At 41.8% G+C, this 22,551-nt stretch overlaps 1 protein-coding gene across 5 annotated transcripts in view; it reads right to left on the reverse strand.

The window, feature by feature from the left end:
* Nucleotides 1-1,376: 1,376 nt before the first annotated feature.
* The window catches only part of LOC113082017 (serine/threonine-protein kinase PAK 5-like), a 37,749-nt gene continuing 16,574 nt past the window's right edge, over nucleotides 1,377-22,551 (reverse strand). For 2 of the 5 annotated variants that reach the window (XM_026253921.1, XM_026253922.1), the window contains 7 exons: nucleotides 14,755-15,573; nucleotides 10,533-11,045; nucleotides 9,956-10,089; nucleotides 4,652-4,778; nucleotides 3,697-3,822; nucleotides 3,485-3,619; nucleotides 1,378-2,226 (listed from right to left, as the gene is read on the reverse strand). In XM_026253921.1, the coding sequence (XP_026109706.1) occupies nucleotides 2,071-2,226; nucleotides 3,485-3,619; nucleotides 3,697-3,822; nucleotides 4,652-4,778; nucleotides 9,956-10,089; nucleotides 10,533-11,045; nucleotides 14,755-15,573 (2,010 nt within the window). In that variant the 3' untranslated portion in view covers nucleotides 1,378-2,070. Of the gene's footprint in view, nucleotides 2,227-3,484; nucleotides 3,620-3,696; nucleotides 3,823-4,651; nucleotides 4,779-9,955; nucleotides 10,090-10,532; nucleotides 11,046-14,754; nucleotides 15,574-22,551 lie in introns of all 5 variants that reach the window. The other 3 variants (XR_003282397.1, XR_003282396.1, XM_026253919.1) reach the window with 3 other exon arrangements.

The raw sequence follows: 22,551 nt of genomic DNA on the forward strand, positions 1-22,551 counted from the left end.
AGTTACACTATTATGATTTTGGTTAATTTTTCGTTTTTTTTAATGAACATTTTCTGTTTTCATTACAATGTAAAAGTTTTTGTAATTAGGGCCCGAACCAATGGGCGCATTAAAAAAAACTTTTTTATAAACCTTTTGGGGGGGCCCTAACATACTCAAAAACTCTTGAAGATTGGCACAAACACCGGACCCTACGGTCATCAGGACACCGCAGAGGCTGGGACCCGGGCGTGGCACAGGGGCTCTACAGCGCCCCCTGGAACACAGTCAGAAATCACAGTCAGAAACCGTGCTCTAGGGTTTCTGGGCTGTTTAACAAAAGCATGCTGAGGAATTTGATGTACTACTCTGAGGACTTTTAACTGTTTTCCTTGAAACCCGGTGAACATGATCTCAAGACACTGGGGATTTGGGAAAAATTGCCAGGGGAGTTTTGATCTTTTTTTTATCTTAAACGGTTTGCCTGTGGCGAGACGATGAATTCATGGTGAAAATAGAAATGGGAAGTGCCTAATAGCATAAACAAATTTTTTATTATATACGATTTTTATCAAATTTCAGGGGTTTGTTCGTTGTATGATGCCGATCACATATATGTGACTTTTAGGAGCCAAAGTTATAGTGCCACTAACTGGGAGCAGGAAGTGTGTCATTTTCAAAATGCTTTTAATTCAGCATCTTATTTTTACTCGATTTGCTTGAAACTTCATCAGATTGTTTTTTTTCAGTTAAAATTTATGTAACAAAAATTGCTTTACGGTTTTAGATAAAATAACCCTGGCCACATGTATAAAACTATTATTCATGTTTATTATTTACATGTTTGAGCATGTACCTTGAAAAAAAAATTAAAGAGTCCTGAACAAGTTCCTGTTTATTTTCCTTCATGTCACATTAATAAATTAATTTCCTGCACGTAAGTATACATATGTTTAATGTCATTAAATAATGCCTGTAAATGTAAAAAATGATCATGAGCTGCTCAGTTTTATTGTTGATATTTGTAAACACTGAATTATTTAAAAAATGTTTTAATATTTGAGAATCCAATTTTCTTTTTACTTAAGAGTATTTTTCTATCCAGTCACTGAACCCTGGGGTGTATTCCAGGAAGCAGGGTTAACTTACCCTCAGCTAAACCCTAACTCTCAGTTGATTAACCCTTAACCCCAAACCTTGCTTCTTCGAGGTGTGTGGTTCCAGAAACACGTCCAGGACCAAGTTCATTCAACACAGAGTATGTTCCTGGTTAAGACTTAAGACAATCTCAACAGAGCGATGAATCACGAGTCACTATGGAAACAGTTATCTTCTACAATGCATCATGGGATTGTAGTTCATATATGAAAAGTCCTGTGGAGAAAATGCAGCAGAAATCTTTCCAGAAAAACATCTTTATACAAGTGTCTAATCTCAAAACACATGAACAGGATGACGTGTGACGCATCAGTGTTTTTATTGAAAGCAGCTCTTAGTGACACACATGCAGGATCACGTACAGAAGCGACGAGTCTTACAGAAACACGTGTTTCCAGATCACAGTGAGCCATGAGACACGGGTGAGAGCTTCATATTGCTGGAGATCGGACGAGTTCAGCCGCGCGGGAGAATGAGCGTGAAAAGGCCACACTACGGAAAACCAGAAAGAAAACTCTGGCGTGAGCGGACACGACCTACAAACGTAGAATAAATAAATATATTCAGATTCATCTGTCTGCAACAGCCAGATTATGACCATCTTCAAAAAATTAAATATAAACAGTAGGAAAGGTTATTATTATTAGTTATTGTTATTTTACAGAAACTCTCAGTTCTAGGTAATACTGCCCGTTTCACCATGGTGACATCACAACAAAAATACTGCCGTTTATCAAAACTGTACAATTAAACTTACAATTGCTCTAAAATACATCTTCATAGTTAGCGTGAGAAGACGAGAGTGAAGAAGTCGTCTGATCGGCGCGGGACGGGACCGGACCGAAGCGGAGGGCCGCCAAAACCATCCGTTCTGAATGAAAGCGCTTGTGTGAGTCTGCTCTAAACGTGTCTCTCGGCGTCTCTCAGCGTCTCTCAGCGGGGTCGGTAGTGCCGCATCAGAGGAACGATGCAGGACGGGGGGCCCGACAGCTTCAGGAACGAGTGCTGCAGCAGCTCCTGCGCCGACGCTCTCAGGGACGGCTCTCGCACCAGCATCAGGTCCAGAAACACCCGCAGAACTGACGACACCTGGAGAAGAGCTTCAGCTGATTCAACACACCCTACACCTCACATGACACAGTCATCCATATGAATATAATACATATATATCTTTTTATAGATATGAGCCGTACGATTTATCAGATGCTGTATTATTAGATTGAACGAATCCACAGTTTCAAACAAATCGAATGAGTCAATGATTCAGTCACTCAAACATGACAATAAGTGACGTAACGATTAACTGTGAGCCGGTTGAAAATCGATTCATGTAAGTGATGATTCAAATCGGTTGAGGTGCTTACGATCACGATACAACTGGAGTAGTAATTTATATGAATGTATATCTGAGTGGAACTGAAACGTCAAAATGATATTAGAAACTCTGTCTTTAGAAATGGAACAATGCATATTAAAGTAGTGTTCATAAGCTCAGCCAAAGATTATAGAATAGCCAAGACGTGTCACTCGAATAGTTTTGAATGGGAAAAATGCAATGCTAAATATGACTGCTTAATCGCAGGAAGCCCCGCCTTCTGAATGAAAGAGCCAATCGCTAATCGGGTTGTGCATGTGCACTGGCTGATCTAGCCTGAGAAATAAGATTTTTATAACAATTTCTTTGGTGATTTTAAATATGAAATTGAATCGCAAACTTAGTGAACAGTTTTGCAGAATTTGATGTTTCCCCATTCAAAGAGATAGGAGTAGCTCTTAGATGCCTGAGAGGGGTTTCAAAGATGGCGGCCGAGTGACATGGCTCAGCACTGCTTTGTTTACAGCTCTGTTTACAGCGGTAACCAAGGAAACAATGTATCATTGCTTTTCATAAGGAAGCACTGCTTTGTTTACAGCGGTAACCAAGGAAACAATGTATCATTGCTTTTCATAAGGAAGCACTACTTTGTTTACAGCGGTAACCAAGGAAACCCTGTATCATTACTGTTCATCAGCGCCACCTGCTGTCAGCGAGTGAATCTGCATCTCGTTCAGCTGGGCTGGGGTTTCCTTCAGATGTTTGATGTAGAACAGTTTCACAAAGCATTTAAATATTTAATACATAGTTATGTATTTAAAATAATTATATCATTAAAAGGCTGATATACATTTTTTTGAGCAATTTAAACGTTTATGTACAGCAGTTTTTATTTGAATGTTTATTGTTAAATACATTATTAATTAATTGATCTTCAAATAAATTTTCTGTTCGAGTTATCATTGGGTTAATAAACAAGCGTCACTGTAAATCAGCACACGTGATCATGTGACCGTGGCTCTGGCCAATCACCTTGTGCGAGTCCTTGATCTGCGGAGGCAGGTTGTCTCGTATCCGTCTCATGGCCTGCAGCGGCGGCTCGTTGAAGTACGGCGGCTCTCCGTCCACCATCTCGATCACCATGATGCCCAGAGACCAGATGTCCACCTGCAGACACACCACAGCAGATCAGCGCTGACTCGTTACCCATCATACAGCACACGGGTCAGTGCTGCTGACCGTACCTCAGTGCCGTAGGGAAGTCTGGAGATGACCTCCGGTGCCATCCAGTACGGCGTTCCCACCAGAGACTTCCTCTTGGGAACCTCTTTGGACACTTGAGCACAGAAGCCGAAATCCGAGAGCTTGATCTGAGAACAGAAACACACAGGAGCGTCACGTACAGCACAACACAAAGCTGTTTAGCCGCTAATCGCCCCTTCATTTATCATGTTCTCCCAGCTAATTACAAGGTGGGAGACACGATTTAATTACTTGGAACTAGTGAAGTTGATAATTACCCTGATCACTTTTCTGCCCTCACAATAAACACACTTGTGTCCCTGTGAAAGATTTATGATACAAAAAATCACTGTGACCATGAAACTGTGTGCCATGTGCTATTTATTCAGTCATAATGATTAAACACAAGATAATTAGATCTTCTATTCTATTCTAATGAATTATTTATATTTTATTATATTATGTAATATCCTCATCATTAGTTGTCCATAGTTTATAGTTTATATAACTATAGCCCTTGGTTTATGCCCATAGCAGCATTATATTATTTAAATTATAAATTACATGAAACATGTATGTACATTTATATGTAATAATTTTATATATTAGTTTTCATATTATAGAATTTCTATTAATTTAAATTATATTTGATATTATATGTATAAAATTAAATTTATTTTAATTTAATGATTCATATAATAAAATATAAATCAATTTAATGTAATAATTAATATATAAATAACCCTAACCCTAATTGTACAATTAAATATAATTTACTTATATTATTCATCTTGACATAATTTATTTAATTTCAATTTAATATAATTTAAATTATTATATGTAATAATATGTATTTATTATATTATATTATATTATATTATATTATATTATATTATATTATATTATATTATATTATATTATATTATATTATATTATATTATAGCTGAGGTAACGCACCCGTCCGTCGCTGGTCAGCAGGATGGAGTCGCTCTTGATGTCTCGGTGTATAACGCCCTGTGTGTGCAGGTAAGACAGAGCCTTCAGCACCGACAGACAGACCGTGGCGATCTGCTCCTCGTTCATCCTGTCAACCAAACACACAAACATCGGATCTCCTCAACAAGGAGAGCAAATGAGAGGAAACAGCTTCTCCCTTCTCCTGAGACTAACATGGTTGCTAGAGTGGTGCTAAGCAGTTGTTAGGGTGTTCTGGGTGGTTGCTAAGGAGTTGCTATGCCATTGCTAGGGTGTTCTGGGCAGTTTCATCATGCAGTGATGACGGTGAACAGCACTAATGATTGTGTTCTGATTGAACTCTCACTGTGTGAATATACATCAGCTTCATTTCAGCTGCTCTAAACCACAAGCCTCTATTATCACAGATTCAGGTTCAGTAGCGGTACTGAGTAACTAACCTGATCCCTGTCCGCCTACACTCTCTCTCACACACACACACACACACACACAAGCGCTAGCGTGCCATTAGCAGCATGTTTCAAACGCGCAGCAGAACAAAGGCTCGTGGGTGAGTCGTGACTCCATCAGTGGAGCGTGAGGCTCTCATCTGTCTCGCCTGCGGCTGCACTGGAGGGGAACACGCTGCCATGTGTTTGTGGCTCTCGCTCCTCCTCAACACTAATGCAGCGTAATGCACGAACGGGACGTGATTGTAGTTATTCTGAAGAACGACTCCTCATGAGGAGATCCATAAAGGACACTTCTGTCTCCAAAAACTCATTCACTACTCCATTCTTTACATACAGTGACATACAAAACCTACTCACACCGACTTAGATCAAATATAAATAAATAATAGGTAAAAAAAAAAAAAAAAGTGTTAAATACTATAAGAAATGCACTGCTCATTGTTAATGTTAATGTAGTTCTAATGGAACTGTACTGTAAAGTCAAATGAATAATAATGAACACACACACACACACACACGCACACACACACACACACACACACACACACACACATATATATATAAACGAGCTGCATGGTAGAATCACTGTATGACACAGCCTGTACTGTTTTAGTTAAAGACATTATTGTTCAATAAATGGTTTAATCTATAAAACAGAAACATCTGAATGTGTGTTTAAGCCCAATCATCCCATCACAGCGCTCACTGTCAGCTATTAGTATAATAAGTAAATTCATAAGTCATGTCAGACACCTCCAGATTCTACTAATCTATCAAGAGCCTCATTACAATGTGTTGTTAATTGAAAACACAGCAATCCTTGAATGGCCCACACACAGGAACATGCTCTATCACGGATCAGCGTTAGCTCTGGCAGGAACCCAGTGATTCCGACATCAGTCCGCAGCACATGAAGAACACTGATCCTGTGCACTCAGACCATCATCAACTGTTTCATGTGACTTCATTCTACTCCATACAACTCCACATGACTCCATCTGACTCCATCTGACTCCATCTGACTCCATCTGACTCCATCTGACTCAACCTGACTCAACCTGACTCCATCTGACTCCACCTGACTCCACCTGACTCCACCTGACTCCATCTGACTCTATTTGACTCAACCTGACTCCATCTGACTCCACCTGACTCCACCTGACTCCATCTGACTCTATTTGACTCAACCTGACTCAACCTGACTCAACCTGACTCCATCTGACTCCACCTGACTCCACCTGACTCTATTTGACTCCAACTGACTCCGTCTGACTCCGTCTGACTCCGTCTGACTCCACCTGACTCCATCAGACTCCATCAGACTCCATCAGACTCCATCTGACTCCATCTGACTCCACCTGACTCTATTTGACTCAACCTGACTCCATCTGACTCCATCTGACTCCATCTGACTCCACCTGACTCCACCTGACTCCATCTGACTCCACCTGACTCAACCTGACTCCACCTGACTCCACCTGACTCCACCTGACTCCACCTGACTCTATTTGACTCCAACTGACTCCGTCTGACTCCACCTGACTCCATCAGACTCCATCAGACTCCATCAGACTCCATCAGACTCCATCTGACTCCATCTGACTCCATCTGACTCCACCTGACTCTATTTGACTCTATTTGACTCCATCTGACTCCATCTGACTCAACCTGACTCCATCTGACTCCATCAGACTCAACCTGACTCCATCTGACTCCATCTGACTCCACCAGACTCCATCAGACTCCACCTGACTCCACCTGACTCCACCTGACTCCATCTGACTCCACCTGACTCCATCTGACTCAACCTGACTCCATCTGACTCCACCTGACTCCACCTGACTCCATCTGACTCTATTTGACTCAACCTGACTCCATCTGACTCCACCTGACTCTATTTGACTCAACCTGACTCCATCTGACTCCATCTGACTCCACCTGACTCCATCTGACTCAACCTGACTCAACCTGACTCCACCTGACTCTATTTGACTCAACCTGACTCCATCTGACTCCATCTGACTCCATCTGACTCCATCTGACTCAACCTGACTCAACCTGACTCAACCTGACTCCACCTGACTCCACCTGACTCCACCTGACTCCAACTGACTCCAACTGACTCCGTCTGACTCCGTCTGACTCCACCTGACTCCATCTGACTCTATTTGACTCCATCTGACTCCATCTGACTCAACCTGACTCCATCTGACTCCATCAGACTCAACCTGACTCCATCTGACTCCATCTGACTCCACCAGACTCCACCTGACTCCACCTGACTCCACCTGACTCCACCTGACTCAACCTGACTCCATCTGACTCCACCTGACTCCACCTGACTCCATCTGACTCCATCTGACTCCACCTGACTCCATCTGACTCCATCTGACTCAACCTGACTCCATCTGACTCCATCAGACTCAACCTGACTCCATCTGACTCCATCTGACTCCACCAGACTCCATCAGACTCCACCTGACTCCACCTGACTCCATCTGACTCAACCTGACTCCATCTGACTCCACCTGACTCCACCTGACTCCATCAGACTCCACCTGACTCCACCTGACTCCACCTGACTCCACCTGACTCCATTTGACTCCACCTGACTCCATCTGACTCCACCTGACTCCACCTGACTCCATCTGACTCCACCTGACTCTATTTGACTCCATCTGACTCCATCTGACTCAACCTGACTCCATCTGACTCCATCTGACTCAACCTGACTCCATCTGACTCCATCTGACTCCACCAGACTCCATCAGACTCCACCTGACTCCACCTGACTCCACCTGACTCCACCTGACTCCATCATACTCCATCTGACTCCACCTGACTCCACCTGACTCCACCTGACTCCATTTGACTCCATCTGACTCCACCTGACTCCATCTGACTCCATCAGACTCAACCTGACTCCATCTGACTCCATCTGACTCCACCAGACTCCATCAGACTCCACCTGACTCCACCTGACTCCACCTGACTCCATCTGACTCCACCTGACTCCACCTGACTCCACCTGACTCCACCTGACTCCATCTGACTCCATCTGACTCCACCTGACTCCATCTGACTCCATCTGACTCCACCTGACTCCATCTGACTCCATCTGACTCCACCTGACTCAACCTGACTCCATCTGACTCCATCAGACTCAACCTGACTCCATCTGACTCCATCAGACTCAACCTGACTCCATCTGACTCCATCTGACTCCACCAGACTCCATCTGACTCCATCTGACTCCACCAGACTCCATCAGACTCCACCTGACTCCACCTGACTCCACCTGACTCCACCTGACTCCACCTGACTCCATCTGACTCCACCTGACTCCACCTGACTCCATCTGACTCCACCTGACTCAACCTGACTCCATCTGACTCCATCAGACTCAACCTGACTCCATCTGACTCCATCTGACTCCACCAGACTCCATCAGACTCCACCTGACTCCACCTGACTCCATCTGACTCCACCTGACTCCACCTGACTCCACCTGACTCCATCAGACTCCACCTGACTCCACCTGACTCCATTTGACTCCATCTGACTCCACCTGACTCCACCTGACTCCATCTGACTCCACCTGACTCCACCTGACTCCACCTGACTCCACCTGACTCTATTTGACTCCATCTGACTCCATCTGACTCAACCTGACTCCATCTGACTCCATCAGACTCAACCTGACTCCATCTGACTCCATCTGACTCCACCAGACTCCATCAGACTCCACCTGACTCCACCTGACTCCACCTGACTCCACCTGACTCAACCTGACTCCATCTGACTCCACCTGACTCCATCAGACTCCATCTGACTCCACCTGACTCCACCTGACTCCACCTGACTCCATTTGACTCCATCTGACTCCATTTGACTCCACCTGACTCCACCTGACTCCATCTGACTCCACCTGACTCCACCTGACTCCATCTGACTCCATCTGACTCCATCAGACTCCATCAGACTCAAACTTACTCCATTTGACTCCATGAGACACAACCTAAGAATAAGAATGTTATCAAAACTATAGCATATGAACCCTGTTTGACCCCCTGACCCTTTGCCGATTAGCACCTTTCTCTCCTGTTATTTCCTCTTTTATGTAAAAAAAAACCGCAAAACAGATTTGAACATTAAACCTTTAAATATTTGAACTAACTATTCATTCAGTGCTCAAAAGATAAAATTAAATGAAAAAAAAAATAATGATTTCTGATTCTGATTCAGACCCGTGTGTCGCTGAAGATGCTGCCTAAGAAGGGATCTGTCTATGTAGACATTAGCGTCTCTATTAGTGTCTTAAACAGAACCGAAATAAAGCGCATCAGAAACAGAACACGGGTGGGATGCAAGCATGTCGTGCTGATCAGGTCACGCGTGTCTCTAAAAGTGTGTAATTACAGTCCAACATCACGCCACACTGAACTGATGAACAATGCCAATTACTGTAATTATGCAGACGCTTCGAGAGCAGAGGCAGCATTTAAAACACTCCACCACAAACTTTCCCAATAATAATTCATGACTGGACTGTTGTCTCCAGCAGATAACACCGCTCTGTAAATCAGCAGCAGAAGAGTAATCTTACTCTCCATTTCATATTAGATCAGAGCTGATTGTGAAAAGTGTTCAATTGTTCTCTATTAAAACCCTCCTGATCTAAACTCAATAATGAGGCCTAGTGTTATATAATCTGACTTAATCATTTTCTCTTTTTATTACGGTCTTGATGGACTTGAATCGAAAGATCAGATGATTCACACTGAATGAATCGAGACTCTGATAGACTGATTCTGATTGGACGACTGGCTCTAACCTGGTGTGAGTGACGATGTCAGTCAGGGCTCCGCCCTCAAGGAACTCCATCACTACCCAGAGTTCATCAGCGACCAGATAACTGTTGTACATGTCCACCACGTTCTCGTGATGGTAGTCTCTCATGATGACCACCTGCAGGCAGATGAACAGATCATTACTAATTGTAGATGAAATGAGTTACTCTCAGCACTGTGTCCAGCGACACACCAGCAGCTCTGATCCAGTGCTTTCACGTCTCTGCATCAGTCTGAATCCAATATAATGTGCATCTGGGAAAACAACAGGCGCAAAAACATCTTCCCAAACTCGTAATGAGACGCGTGTATAAACCAGCTGCTCCCAACAAAAGACTAGCAATTTTAGTATTGAAATAATTGCTAAAAACAATATTAATTTTATAGAGAAATATTCTAATACTAATAATATTTCGATATTATGATTAATATTTTAACATTAATAATAATTACTATCATTAGTATTTTATACACATATTGCTATATAATCACAGTTTTTGCCTTTCTTGCACAACTCTTCACCAGTCGCTGGTTTGTTGAGCAGGATATCTGCGCGCTCACCTCGTTGAACAGAAGTTCCCTCCGCTGCTGTTTCCTCAGGTCCATCTTCTTCACAGCCACCTGTTTGCCGCTGTGCTTCTCGGTGGCGATGCACACGATGCCCGTGGATCCCTCGCCGATCTTCAGGAAGTTGTCCAGATACTCGCGCGGGTCGCCGGGGTTCACCACCAGCTGCAGCGCGGCGCGGAACTGTTCGTGGGACACCCTGCAGGGGGGCTGCTCGGAGGACGAGCCCCAGCTGGGCGGAGGATAGGCCCCGGGCCCCGGGATGAAGGGCGAGGAGGGCTGTGAGTGTGCTCCCTGCGGGGTGTAGGGGGGGCTGGGCTGGGGCGGCGGGGGGGGGAACGGCGAGGGCTTGTAGTGGAAGGGCGGAGGGATCTGGAAACTGGCCGAGTACACAGGTTTGCCGTGGCTCTGAGGTAGTTTGAGGGGAACGCGTGAGTACATCTCGGGCCCCGGCCCCGGCCCCGGCCCCTGCAGACTCCTGTCACGGGCGACCCGCTCGTACTCGCCCTGTTAGATCCAAACACACAACATGATGAGGGAATAATGCAGACAGAAGATCTCAGAGATGACAACAAACCACATCACACTGACACTGGATTCATGGAATCATTCTTTGAAGATCTGCTGCGTTTACTGAAGTGAAAAAAGTAATATTCTGAAACATTATTACAATCTAAATCATCTGTTTTCTGTGTGAATCTGTGTTAAAGTGTAATGTATTTCTGTGATGCTCCGCTGTATTTTCAGCATCATTCCTCCAGTCTTCAGTGTCACATGATCTTCAGAAATCAGAATAATATGATGATTTACTGCTCAAGAAACACTTCTGATTATTATCAGTGTTCAACACAGTTGTGCTGCTCAATATTTCTTTGGAAACTGTGAAACATATTTTTCAGGATTCACAGATGAACAGAAAGTTTAAAAGTACAGCGTTTATTTGAAATAGAAATCTTTTGTAACATTATAAATGTCTTTACTGTCACTTTTAATCAATTTAATACATCGGTGCGGAATAAAATAATTAATTTAATTAATTTCTTTTAAACAATCTGAGCAGTAAATCATCATATTATTCTGATTTCTGAAGATCATGTGACACTGAAGACTGGAGGAATGATGCTGGAAATACAGCGGAGCATCCCAGAAATACATTACACAGAGATTCACACTGATATTCACAGTTATTTTACACTGAAATAATATGTAATATAATCATACTGTTATAATATTTCAATTGCTTAATTATTCAATCGTTTGACTAGTACAGTGTGCGATACACACATTTGGAAGAGTGGAGATCTTTTCAGCTTAGAAAGAAAAGCGAGTATTTGTCAGAGGAATCAACTCAGCAGGGTCACGGTGGGCGGTAGATCGAATCATTCCCAGCACTCCCCAAAACACAGAAAGATGACACGACACGGATCGTCATCTGATGATGAGAGCATCGGCTGTAATTATATCGGTGGACTCGTTTAATCAATCATCCCCCGGCGAGGCTGTTTATGGGCCGGAGAGAGTCCCGAGACCTCCTTTCCCAACCGCTGGCTGATCCGTGTTCGTTAAATGCACATTAATCTGAATTTGGCAGCGTAATCAACAACCCAACTGGAGTGTGAAATTGAATTCTGTGGTGGAACACGCCGCCGTGGCTTTTGTGCAAGGGCTGCAGAAAAGGAAGGTGCCACAACATCAGTTCATCACAATGAGCGGAGCGTGCACGAGTTCCCAAGTCCCCGAGCTGTCGGCCTTTAACGGCCCCAGATTCCCAGCAGCGCTCACAAAACGCTGGGCTCGCTGAAAGTGACCGAGTCGAGGTGAATGAGAAAGAAAGAGGTTCATTATGAAGCTGCTGAGCCGAGACTGATGGGACTGCAGCGTGTGTTTGCTGAATCCTCCGAATCACAGTGAAATCACACACACACCGGCTGTGCTGCTCCACACAGCACAACATCTCACTGAATCAAAGTCTAACCCTGCGTAAATCAGATTTCACACAGAAACACGACCGTACATGTAGCATACTGAAAACGAAGAGACGGAGCCATTATTTTCATGACAATAAAGCACATTAGACGCAAAATTCCAAATGCCTTTATTAATCAGTTTTGTATCTACATCTGTTTTCATGTTTAAATCTTTAGTACATTTGTTGTGTATTTTTGTGACTTTTTGAGAAATGTTTATATAAAGGCATTTATTTTGTTTAATATAATGTTTATTTTATTTAAAATAACCGTGTTTATTTTATATTTTAGCTTTAGTTAACTTTCTTAACTCTGGTGTAAATGTACCTTGCAGTATATTGAGGAGGCTAATACAGTTCTGATGCGCGGATGTCTTACAGTATCCAGAACTGAGATGACAAGAGCTCAAGCGTGTGTGAATGAAGCTCTGGGATGAGCCGCTGTTATCTGGGTGATGCTACGCTTCCATTAATTGATTCGTGCGCCGCTCTCATGAGTAATTCTGTGTCTCCGGCCGCCGCGCTCTTTTCACGGGTGAGGAGATTAAGAACTGACACCAGATCCATCACGGAGCCCGTGCTGAGAGATAATACGCCCTACACGGCCTGTGTCCACTGTGATTTAACATCTTCTAAAAATATTTATTTCTTTTGATTTAGGGGTCAAATATGAAACAGATATTTCTTCATGAGATTTTCCTGATGATGGTGATAATAGGAGTAAATACAAGACAGTAAGTGAGCTAACTACTTTGAGTTATCGAGGAAGTGGCTAATACTCTTCTAAAGTGCAAAGTGCATGAAATGCAATGTAAAAGCACCTGCTAAATGCATGACATGAGAAAAACAGCATAAATTATATGCAGAATATCCAACATGACATATTTATTGAATAAGCAAATTCATTCTCTGCCAGCAGGAGGCGCTTTAAGAGTGGCAGAAATAGCGGTTTCCCTGGTAACAGCTGTAAACAAAGCGCTGCAATCATAAACGCTACTTTATCAGGCATTATAGGAAAGATTAAATGAAAATGACATCTAAACTTTTCTAAAGACAGACAGTTCCCTACAGTCTTATAAAAACACCTGTGCTGCATTTTGACTTTGAAATGTCCAGAGCTCATTTTTATTTAACAAAGTCAAAGCCTTTTGGAAAATCTATTTGTGGCAGTCAGTGTATATAAATAATTAAATGTATGGGAAACACTGAACTTGTAATGCCGAAAGAGCATGAAATGCAACATAAAAGCATCCTCCAAATGCATGTATTTAAATGCAGCACTCTTTTATTATTTTTGCTATCACAAGATGTTTGAGCAAAACAATGCTCCATGGAGACTTTTCCTCCAAAGTCTACAACGTGGCAATCTCTGAGGAGACAAGCAGGATTTGACCATCACACACATCCCACTTCGTGGGAAGTCGTGGCCTAATGGTTAGAGAGTCAGACTCCCAATCTAAAGGTTGTGAGTTCTAGTCTCGGGCCGGATGGAATTGTGGGTGGGGGGAGTGCATGAACAGTTCTCTCTCCACCTTCAATACCACGACTGAGGAGTCCTTGAGCAAGGCATCGAACCCCCAACTGCTCCCCGGGCGCCGCAGCATAAATGATGAACACTGCTCCGGGTGTGTGCTCACAGTGTGTGTGTGTGTGTTCACTGCTGGGTGTGTGCACTTCGGATGGGTTAAATGCAGAGCACAAATTCTGAGTATGGGTCACCATACTTGGCTGAATGTCACGTCACTTTTTTTTTTCACTTTCAAATGATGCATCATCAGTAGTGGTTTGCTTTGGTCAGTCTGGAATTATCTTGCATTGATTGTAAACTGTGCCAGAAACCACACAAACTCTGCACTGTTCACGAGTTCGCACTTACATATAATCAGAGCAAATATTTAGCATATCTGGCGTGCTGTCCAAAGGGTAGGGGCTCCGAGCTTGGAATATAAACTAAACCCAGAGAACTCCACCATATCCCAAAGCTGGGACAGGAATGGTTAGGAGTGAGGAGTCGGGGTGGAGGAGGAATCCCAGAAAACTGTTATGGGACAAAGGGAAGTTGGCTGTATATATATATTTTATTAAAGTGCTAATTAAGTTGATTATCTGAAAGTGCTCCGCCTGAACTTTATTAAAAAACATCATATAGTGTGAATGTGTCCTCAATGCATTGGTGCCTTTTGACAAAATAACCCTGCAGGACAAAAAAAGGCAAACCCATCATTATAAGGAGGCTGATTTCATCTTTACCTTGCCCATGACGAGTGAAGACGTGTTCTCGGACAGTCTGGGGTACGTGTAGGAGCTGTACGGCCCCTGCGGCGCAGCTTTAAATGCACTGATGCCGTAGGGTTGGCTGGGCTCCTGCAGGCCTGACCCCGAGCGAGAGCGCTGACGGATGGCCGGCTGGGGGCTCGTCTGACTGATGTAAGAGGACTTGGGTCTCTTGTCATAGTCCTCTCTCAGTCCAGCTCCGTATCCCCAGTCTCCGTCGGGATAGTTCATCTGTCCGCTGTGGACGGAGACACGCGACGGCGTTCCCAGCGGATGCTCCCGATAGTCCTGACTGGATCCGCCCAGAGAGGCACGGTAGTAGTCCCTGCGGCCGCCCATGGCCATCTCAGCGGTGGACAGCCGCATCTTGCTCTCCAGGTAAGCGTGGTAGTCCGGTGGCATCTTGGCGTAGTCCGAGGACTTCTGCGGCATGGCGTCGGGATAGAAGGGGCTGCGGATGGGATGGCCGTTCTGTCTGAGAGAGAAGCGGTAGTGCCGTCCGACCGCCAACTCACTGTCATGGCCACCTCGGTCACGGTACGCCTCTAGAGAGAAGTCTTTACTGCTGTCCAGGTCGCAGGAGAAGCGGCCGTAATAGTGTCCGAAGCCGTTCTCCTCTGGTCCGCCGGCGTTGGACGTGGACGCAGATGATGGCTTACTCCCGCTGGACTGATGAGCTCCAGGTGGACTCTCTTTCCTCAGAGAGTTGGAGCGGGTGACGGAGATGCTGTCAAACTCCTCCAGCAGGCCGTTGATGGAGGTGTCCTTGGGCGGCCGGCTCCCGCGGACGATGGTCTGAAAGAGAATGAAGGGGAGAGGCACAGAGCATCAACAGGAAGGTCCAGGCCTGAGCGATCCACACACATATATTTTGACAGAGTCTAACAGCAGTGGGAGTGGGATCAGAGGATGTTTGGCAGCGGCGCTCTCACGAGCCGAGCCTGAATAAATCACAGCGCTACTCATCTCATCCCACTGCTGCTTAAGCGTGTTACACAGCTGCGTCGTGACTCACCGTAGAATAAAACACTGAAACAGACCCAAAATATAAGAGTGGCACGAGCTGAAAGGCCAGACAAAAGGCTTTTTCCCAATATCCCCTCTTACTAGTCATCCAAAACTACACAATAACTAAAATTACACTACAATTACATCAGCAGATTTAGAAAAACAGACATTATACGGGTCTTCCCATATTTTCCATATAGACTGACCCAAACCAGGTACAAACCAATCCCACATACACAATTCTTTTAAGATCTGATCAGTGAAAGGTTCTTCTGGGAACCAAAAGAAAAAAAAACACCTTTTAAAACCTTTATTTAAAAGCTTATAGAGTATCATTATTTTAGAGTACCTGCTGCTGTGTGCACTAGGACAAATTGTGATTATTTTCTTGGTACGTGATCAAATCTTAAAAGAAGAGACTACATTTCTAGACATTACTGTACAGTATGTGACGTATGCAGCTCCAGTAAAGAGAGGCCGCTGTGATCTTGACCTGCATCTGCAGTATAAAAACTCTCTGACCTCATTTAGTTTCTGCCGTGGCTTGGCTCTTTAAGTAACATCAGATGACCTGAAGTAGAACTAGTACAAAGGTCCAGAGGTTCTAGATCATGTTTGATCCAGAACACAGTGTTTAAACATGCAGTAGTCAGCTCATGCAGTTGGAGTTAAACTCTGGTCACATTCATTCTGTTAAACTTCTGTAAGATGCAGTCAGACCTATGTGTACCTTTAAAAAAAGTTTTTGATTTCTCATCATAGTTTCTTCAGATTAATGTTTTGGTTCCAGGGTTCTTTTCTTAAGAACCAGGAAAAAACTTTTTGGATCTTAAGAAACTTCCTTATGGCTTCATCCAGTAAAACCTTTTTTAGTTCTGATTGATCTTCTGGTTGATTTCTTTAATATTGGCAGAAACTAATGCATAAGACCGTCAGTCAATGAAACACATGAAACATGAGACACAGCTGAGACCACATCGGACCACATTCACATAAACATAATTTTCAGATGAAGGTCCATATTAAACCTTTACTCTGAAACTCTGATGACAGATGCATGTCATCAAAACATAACCAGATTCTCGATGCTTAATATGAAGCTCAAGTATACACAGATAATTTTCACCTCCTCACTTCACCTTCAACAATCAAGTCAGACAGGTGTGCATGAATAGATGCACAATCTCCCTACAAATATGAAGTGTTTAACTTAACAGATCTGACGAGCAGGAACATGTGGTCAGTTTAAGAAAAAGAGAGGAGCTTAAATGTCACAGTCTGAGCTTCAGCACAGGAAGAGGAAATAAATCTCCTGTCCTCCTCACAGCAGCACTACACAGAGTGTCATCCATCTCTTTAATACGTCTGTCACCACTGCGCTCTGAGCTCAGTCCATCTGAGGAGAGTGTGATCGCAGGCCTTTACACCTCTGATCTGCTCTACATCTGCTCTAATACACTAATACACGTATTAATACACTGACGCTAACACACACTCACTCAGGCTAACACTCACACCCACTAACACTCACTCATTCATGTTAACTCTCACTGACGTTAACACTCACACATGCTATTTCACTCACTAATCAACACTCGTGTAAACTTCATATAAGGTAAAACTGTAAATTCTACTCCTTGTTACAACTATGGTAGAACCATCACTTCTACCACAAAAGGTTGCCTTGTAACTAATCTTCTTGATTTATGCCGATTCATTAGCATATCCAAAACCTCAGAACAACTTGATGATGTAACAGAAACTATGGACTCTCTCTTTTCTAGCACTTTAAATACAGTTGCTCCTTTACGCTTAAGAAAGGTTAAGGAAAACAGTTTGACACCATGGTATAATGAGCATACTCGCACCCTAAAGAGAGCAGCCCGAAAAATGGAGCGCAGCTGGAGGAAAACAAAACTAGAGGTATTTCGTATTGCTTGGCGGGAAAGTAGCATATCCTACAGAAAAGCATTAAAAACTGCTAGATCTGATTACTTTTCTTCTCTTTTAGAAGAAAACAAACATAACCTCAGGTATTTATTAAATACAGTGGTTAAATTAACGAAAAATAAAAGCCTCAACAAGTGTTGACGTTTAATGTAATGACTTTATGAACTACTTTACTTCTAAAATCGATACTATTAGAGATAAAATTGCAACCATTCAGCCGTCAGCTACAGTATCACATCAGACAGTGCACTATAGACCCCCTGAGGAACAGTTCCACTCATTCTCTACTATAGGAGAGGAAGAATTGTATAAACTTGTTAAATCATCTAAACCTACAACATGTATGTTAGACCCTATACCATCTAAGCTCCTAAAAGAGGTGCTTCCAGAAGTCATAGATCCTCTTCTGACTATTATTAATTCCTCATTGTCATTAGGATATGTCCCCAAAACCTTCAAACTGGCTGTTATTAAGCCTCTCATCAAAAAACCACAACTTGACCCCAGAGAACTAGTTAATTATAGACCAATCTCAAATCTCCCTTTTCTGTTCAAGATACTAGAAAAGGTGGAATCCTCACAATTATATTCCTTCTTAGAGAAAAATGGTATATGTGAGGATTTCCAGTCAGGATTTAGACCGTATCATAGTACTGAGACTGCTCTCCTTAGAGTTACAAATGATCTGCTCTTATCATCTGATCGTGGGTGTATCTCTCTATTAGTTAGGGTGGCCATATGCGCCGTTCATACGGGACACGTCCCAGCCAAGATTTTAATAATGCCTAAAATATCCAGGTTTTCCACTTTGTTTTTTTGGAGGGATTTGTGTGCAGCTGTTATGCTGATGATACTAGCTGTATATTTCTTCGAGGCCTGGCGAAACCAATTTTAAAAAATGGGATACATAGTTGATATAAAAATTGGATGACGAGTAATTTCTTACTGCTAAATTCAGAAAAAACAGAGGTGTTAATTATAGGAGCTAAAAACTCTGCTTGTAATAACCTAGAACACCGTCTAAGACTTGCTCTGTCAATTCTTCGTCATCAGTTAGGAACCTAGGTGTGCTACTTGATCGCAATCTTTCCTTAGAAAGCCACGTTTCTAGCATTTGTAAAACAGCATTTCCATCTCAACAATATATCTAAATTATGGCCTATGCTCTCAATGTCGAATGCAGAAATGTTAATCCATGCATTTATGATCTCAAGGTTAGATTATTGTAATGCTTTATTGGGTGGTTGTTCTGCACGCTTGGTAAACAAACTACAGCTATTCCAAAATGCAGCAGCAAGAGTTCTTACTAGAACCAGGAAGTATGACCATATTAGCCCGGTCCTGTCCACACTGCACTGGCTCCCTATCAAACATCGTATAGATTTTAAAATATTGCTTATTACTTATAAAACCCTGAATGGTTTAGCACCTCAGTATTTGAATGAGCTCCTTTTACATTATACTCCTCTACGTCCGCTACGTTCTCAAAACTCAGGCAATTTGATAATACCTAGAATATCAAAATCAACTGCGGGCGGCAGATCCTTTTCCTATTTGGCGCCTAAACTCTGGAATAACCTACCTAACATTGTTCGGGAGGCAGACACACTCTTGCAGTTTAAATCTAGATTAAAGACCCATCTCTTTAACCTGGCATACACATAACATACTAATATGCTTTTAATATCCAAATCCATTAAAGGATTTTTAGGCTGCATTAATTAGGTAAACCGGAACCGGAAACACTTCCCATAACACCCGATGTACTTTCTACATCATTAGAAGAATGGCATCTACGCTAATATTAGTCTGTTTAGTAATAATTGAATTCAATGATGAACTGCCTTTTTTCTTTATTGACACACTATATTCCTATTTAATGCTGTTCAGTTGCTTTATTACAATCTATATATATTGTTAAAAGCGCTATATAAACAAAGGTGACTTGATTTGACTCACTATCACTCACACTAACAATCACACTCACACACATTAAAACACTTTATTTAAGTCCACTGAAAAGAAGTGCAGTTAAAAACATGTACAAGATCATGGACCATCACTCACACTAACAGTCAATCACTCACACACACACACACACTCTCTCACTCACTCACTCATTCACTTACACACACTAAGACACATCCACACAAACACACACACTTGCTCACACTTACAATCACTTAAAGAGTAATATTGTCCTGGGTGGTTGCTAGGGTGTTGCTATGCAGTTGTATAATAGGATTATTTATGGATTTGAAAGTGCCAATACATAAAATGTAGGTGAAGGTTGAGGTTAAAACAAATTGTCATTCTGTCATCATTTACTCACCTAATCATCTTATTCAAGCCTCTTTTTCAGTAAAACAGGTGATATTTTAAAGAATGCTGGAAGAACCAAACAACATTGGACCCCATCCGACACATTTCTCAAAACCTCTTCTTTTGTGTCGAACAGAAGAAAGACATGAGGGTGAGTAATTGATGACAGAATGATCAGTTTTGGTGGAAATAATAAATGATAAGAAATGCTTCAAAAGACCTGCTCTCTATCTGTTCTAATGCAGAGTCCGGTGTGATGTTTGTAATTATTCTGCTGCTGAGACGGCTGGAGGTGACGGAGGTTAATTAACTCTGTCATCTGCCTCGCTCCTGTGAATGAGCCGGCTGGAGGTGTTAGCATTAGCACTGTATGACAGCAGACATACTTCAGCGTCCACATCTCCGGTCTGTGCTGTGGTGATAAGCTGTAATAGATCTGACGTCTCAAGGTAAGCGCAGTATGGAGATAAGCTCAGTATTAACCTTGAGCGGAATGAAGAGTGTGACGTAATTAATGACTGCAGCGCCACTGACTGTACTGACTGTGTCTCCTGCGTACAGTACGGCCGGCCAATGACCACGCAGCGTCCTCCGGCCAATGACCACGCAGCGTCCTCCGGCCAATGACCACGCAGCATCCTCCGACCAATGACCACGCAGTGTCGGCCGGCCAATGACCACGCAGCATCCGCCGGCCAATGACCACGCAGCGTCCGCCGGCCAATGACCACGCAGCGTCCCAATCCACACATGCAGACACTCATCTGCACTGACGTCATGGAAACACTACTTCCTGTTCCAGTATTTCACAAGCACACTGTATAAACGTTTCCGTGTTAACTGTTATAATTATGTCAGTTTTATCTGTACAGTGTTTTTCACAACACATTTCCAAGCAGATTCACAGAAAATCATGATGTTAATGTTTATAATAACTTATAGTCACATTTAGCAGATTACAGATGGGGATACTTTACATTTTATGACGAAAAACATGACATCTGTATTATTTTAGTATCATTGAGTTTTTATTTTTATATTTTGAATTAGTTTATATTTTAATATTTTCATTTTAGTTATTGTTTTAGCAATTCTGTTGTGTATTTTTATTTAATTTAGTAGTTTTTGTTAGAGTTATATATATATATATATATATATATATATATATATATATATATATATATATATATGTTTTTTTGTATTTCATTACATAAAGTTAAACTAAATTAAAATGAGAAATGTTGCATTGGCTACCAACTGAAATAAAAATATTTTAATATTTACCAATTTTTATTTTATTTCAAGTAACAAAAATGTTTTTTAATGGTTTGAGTTTCAGTCTTAGTTAACTATAATAATCGTGAGTCTGAGATTTGCTGTACATTGCTGTACATTAGTTTACTTTATGTATGCGGATAAAGCTGGACATAACTTCATATAACGAGCTAATAAGGTTTAATAAGGTAATGCATGTCATTTTACTGTAAAAAAAAAAAAAAAAGGTATTATCATGTGATTTACAATGCAAAGAAACTTTTGCACAAATGAATGATGAGAGGAACAGCTCCTGCACAGAGATCAGAGCTCCTCTAGCGCCATCTGCTGCTCATCATCACACACTGCACACACACACACACACACACACACACCTTCATGTGGCAGTCCCTGAGCAACAAGCCATGAATTAAGTATTTTTCATCAGTATTTTTTTTTGTTTTCCAGTATAAATATCTAAACCTTCTTAAATAAAGAAAGATTTATTGGAGATGCATAATGAGATTAAAAATTTACTTGTTTTTATAAAAATATATTATTATTAAATGAGTCTAAGCTTAATTCAAGAACATCTGTGGATGCGGTCAGAAAAATTATCTAGATTTTCCTTTGAATTACGTAGATATTTGTTCTTGTTTTAACCATAAACTCACCTTATTTTAATACATTTTTTTCTGAAAACAATATCTTAATATTTGTAGTCATTGTGCATCTCCAGTAAATGTGTCTTGATTTAAGAATGTTCTGGAAAACAATACTGAGGAAGAGATACATATTTTGCAGTATTTAAATTATCTACATATAAATTTATTTAAGTTAAGTATTTAAGTTACATACACAACTGATCAAAAATTTGGGTTCAGAATGATTTTTTTATGTTTTATTCTGCTCATCAAGGCTGCATTTATTTGATCAAAAATACAGGAAGAAATCTATTATTGTGAAATATTATTATGCTGTAAAATAACCCTTTTCTATTTTAATACACATTAAAGTGTAATGTATTTCTGTGATGCTCCGCTGTATTTCCAGCATCATTCCTCCAGTCTTCAGTGTCACATGATCTTCAAAAATCAGAATAAAATGATGATTTATTATCAGAGCTGAAACTGTTCTGCTGCTTCAGATTATTTTTGGAAACTGTGACAATTTTTTTCAGGATTCTTTGATGAATATTTTTTTTTTTAAAGAAGAGCATTTTAAATATAAATCTTTTCT

This window comes from Carassius auratus, unplaced genomic scaffold, assembly GCF_003368295.1.
Source record: "Carassius auratus strain Wakin unplaced genomic scaffold, ASM336829v1 scaf_tig00035537, whole genome shotgun sequence".
Taxonomy (NCBI): domain Eukaryota; kingdom Metazoa; phylum Chordata; class Actinopteri; order Cypriniformes; family Cyprinidae; genus Carassius; species Carassius auratus.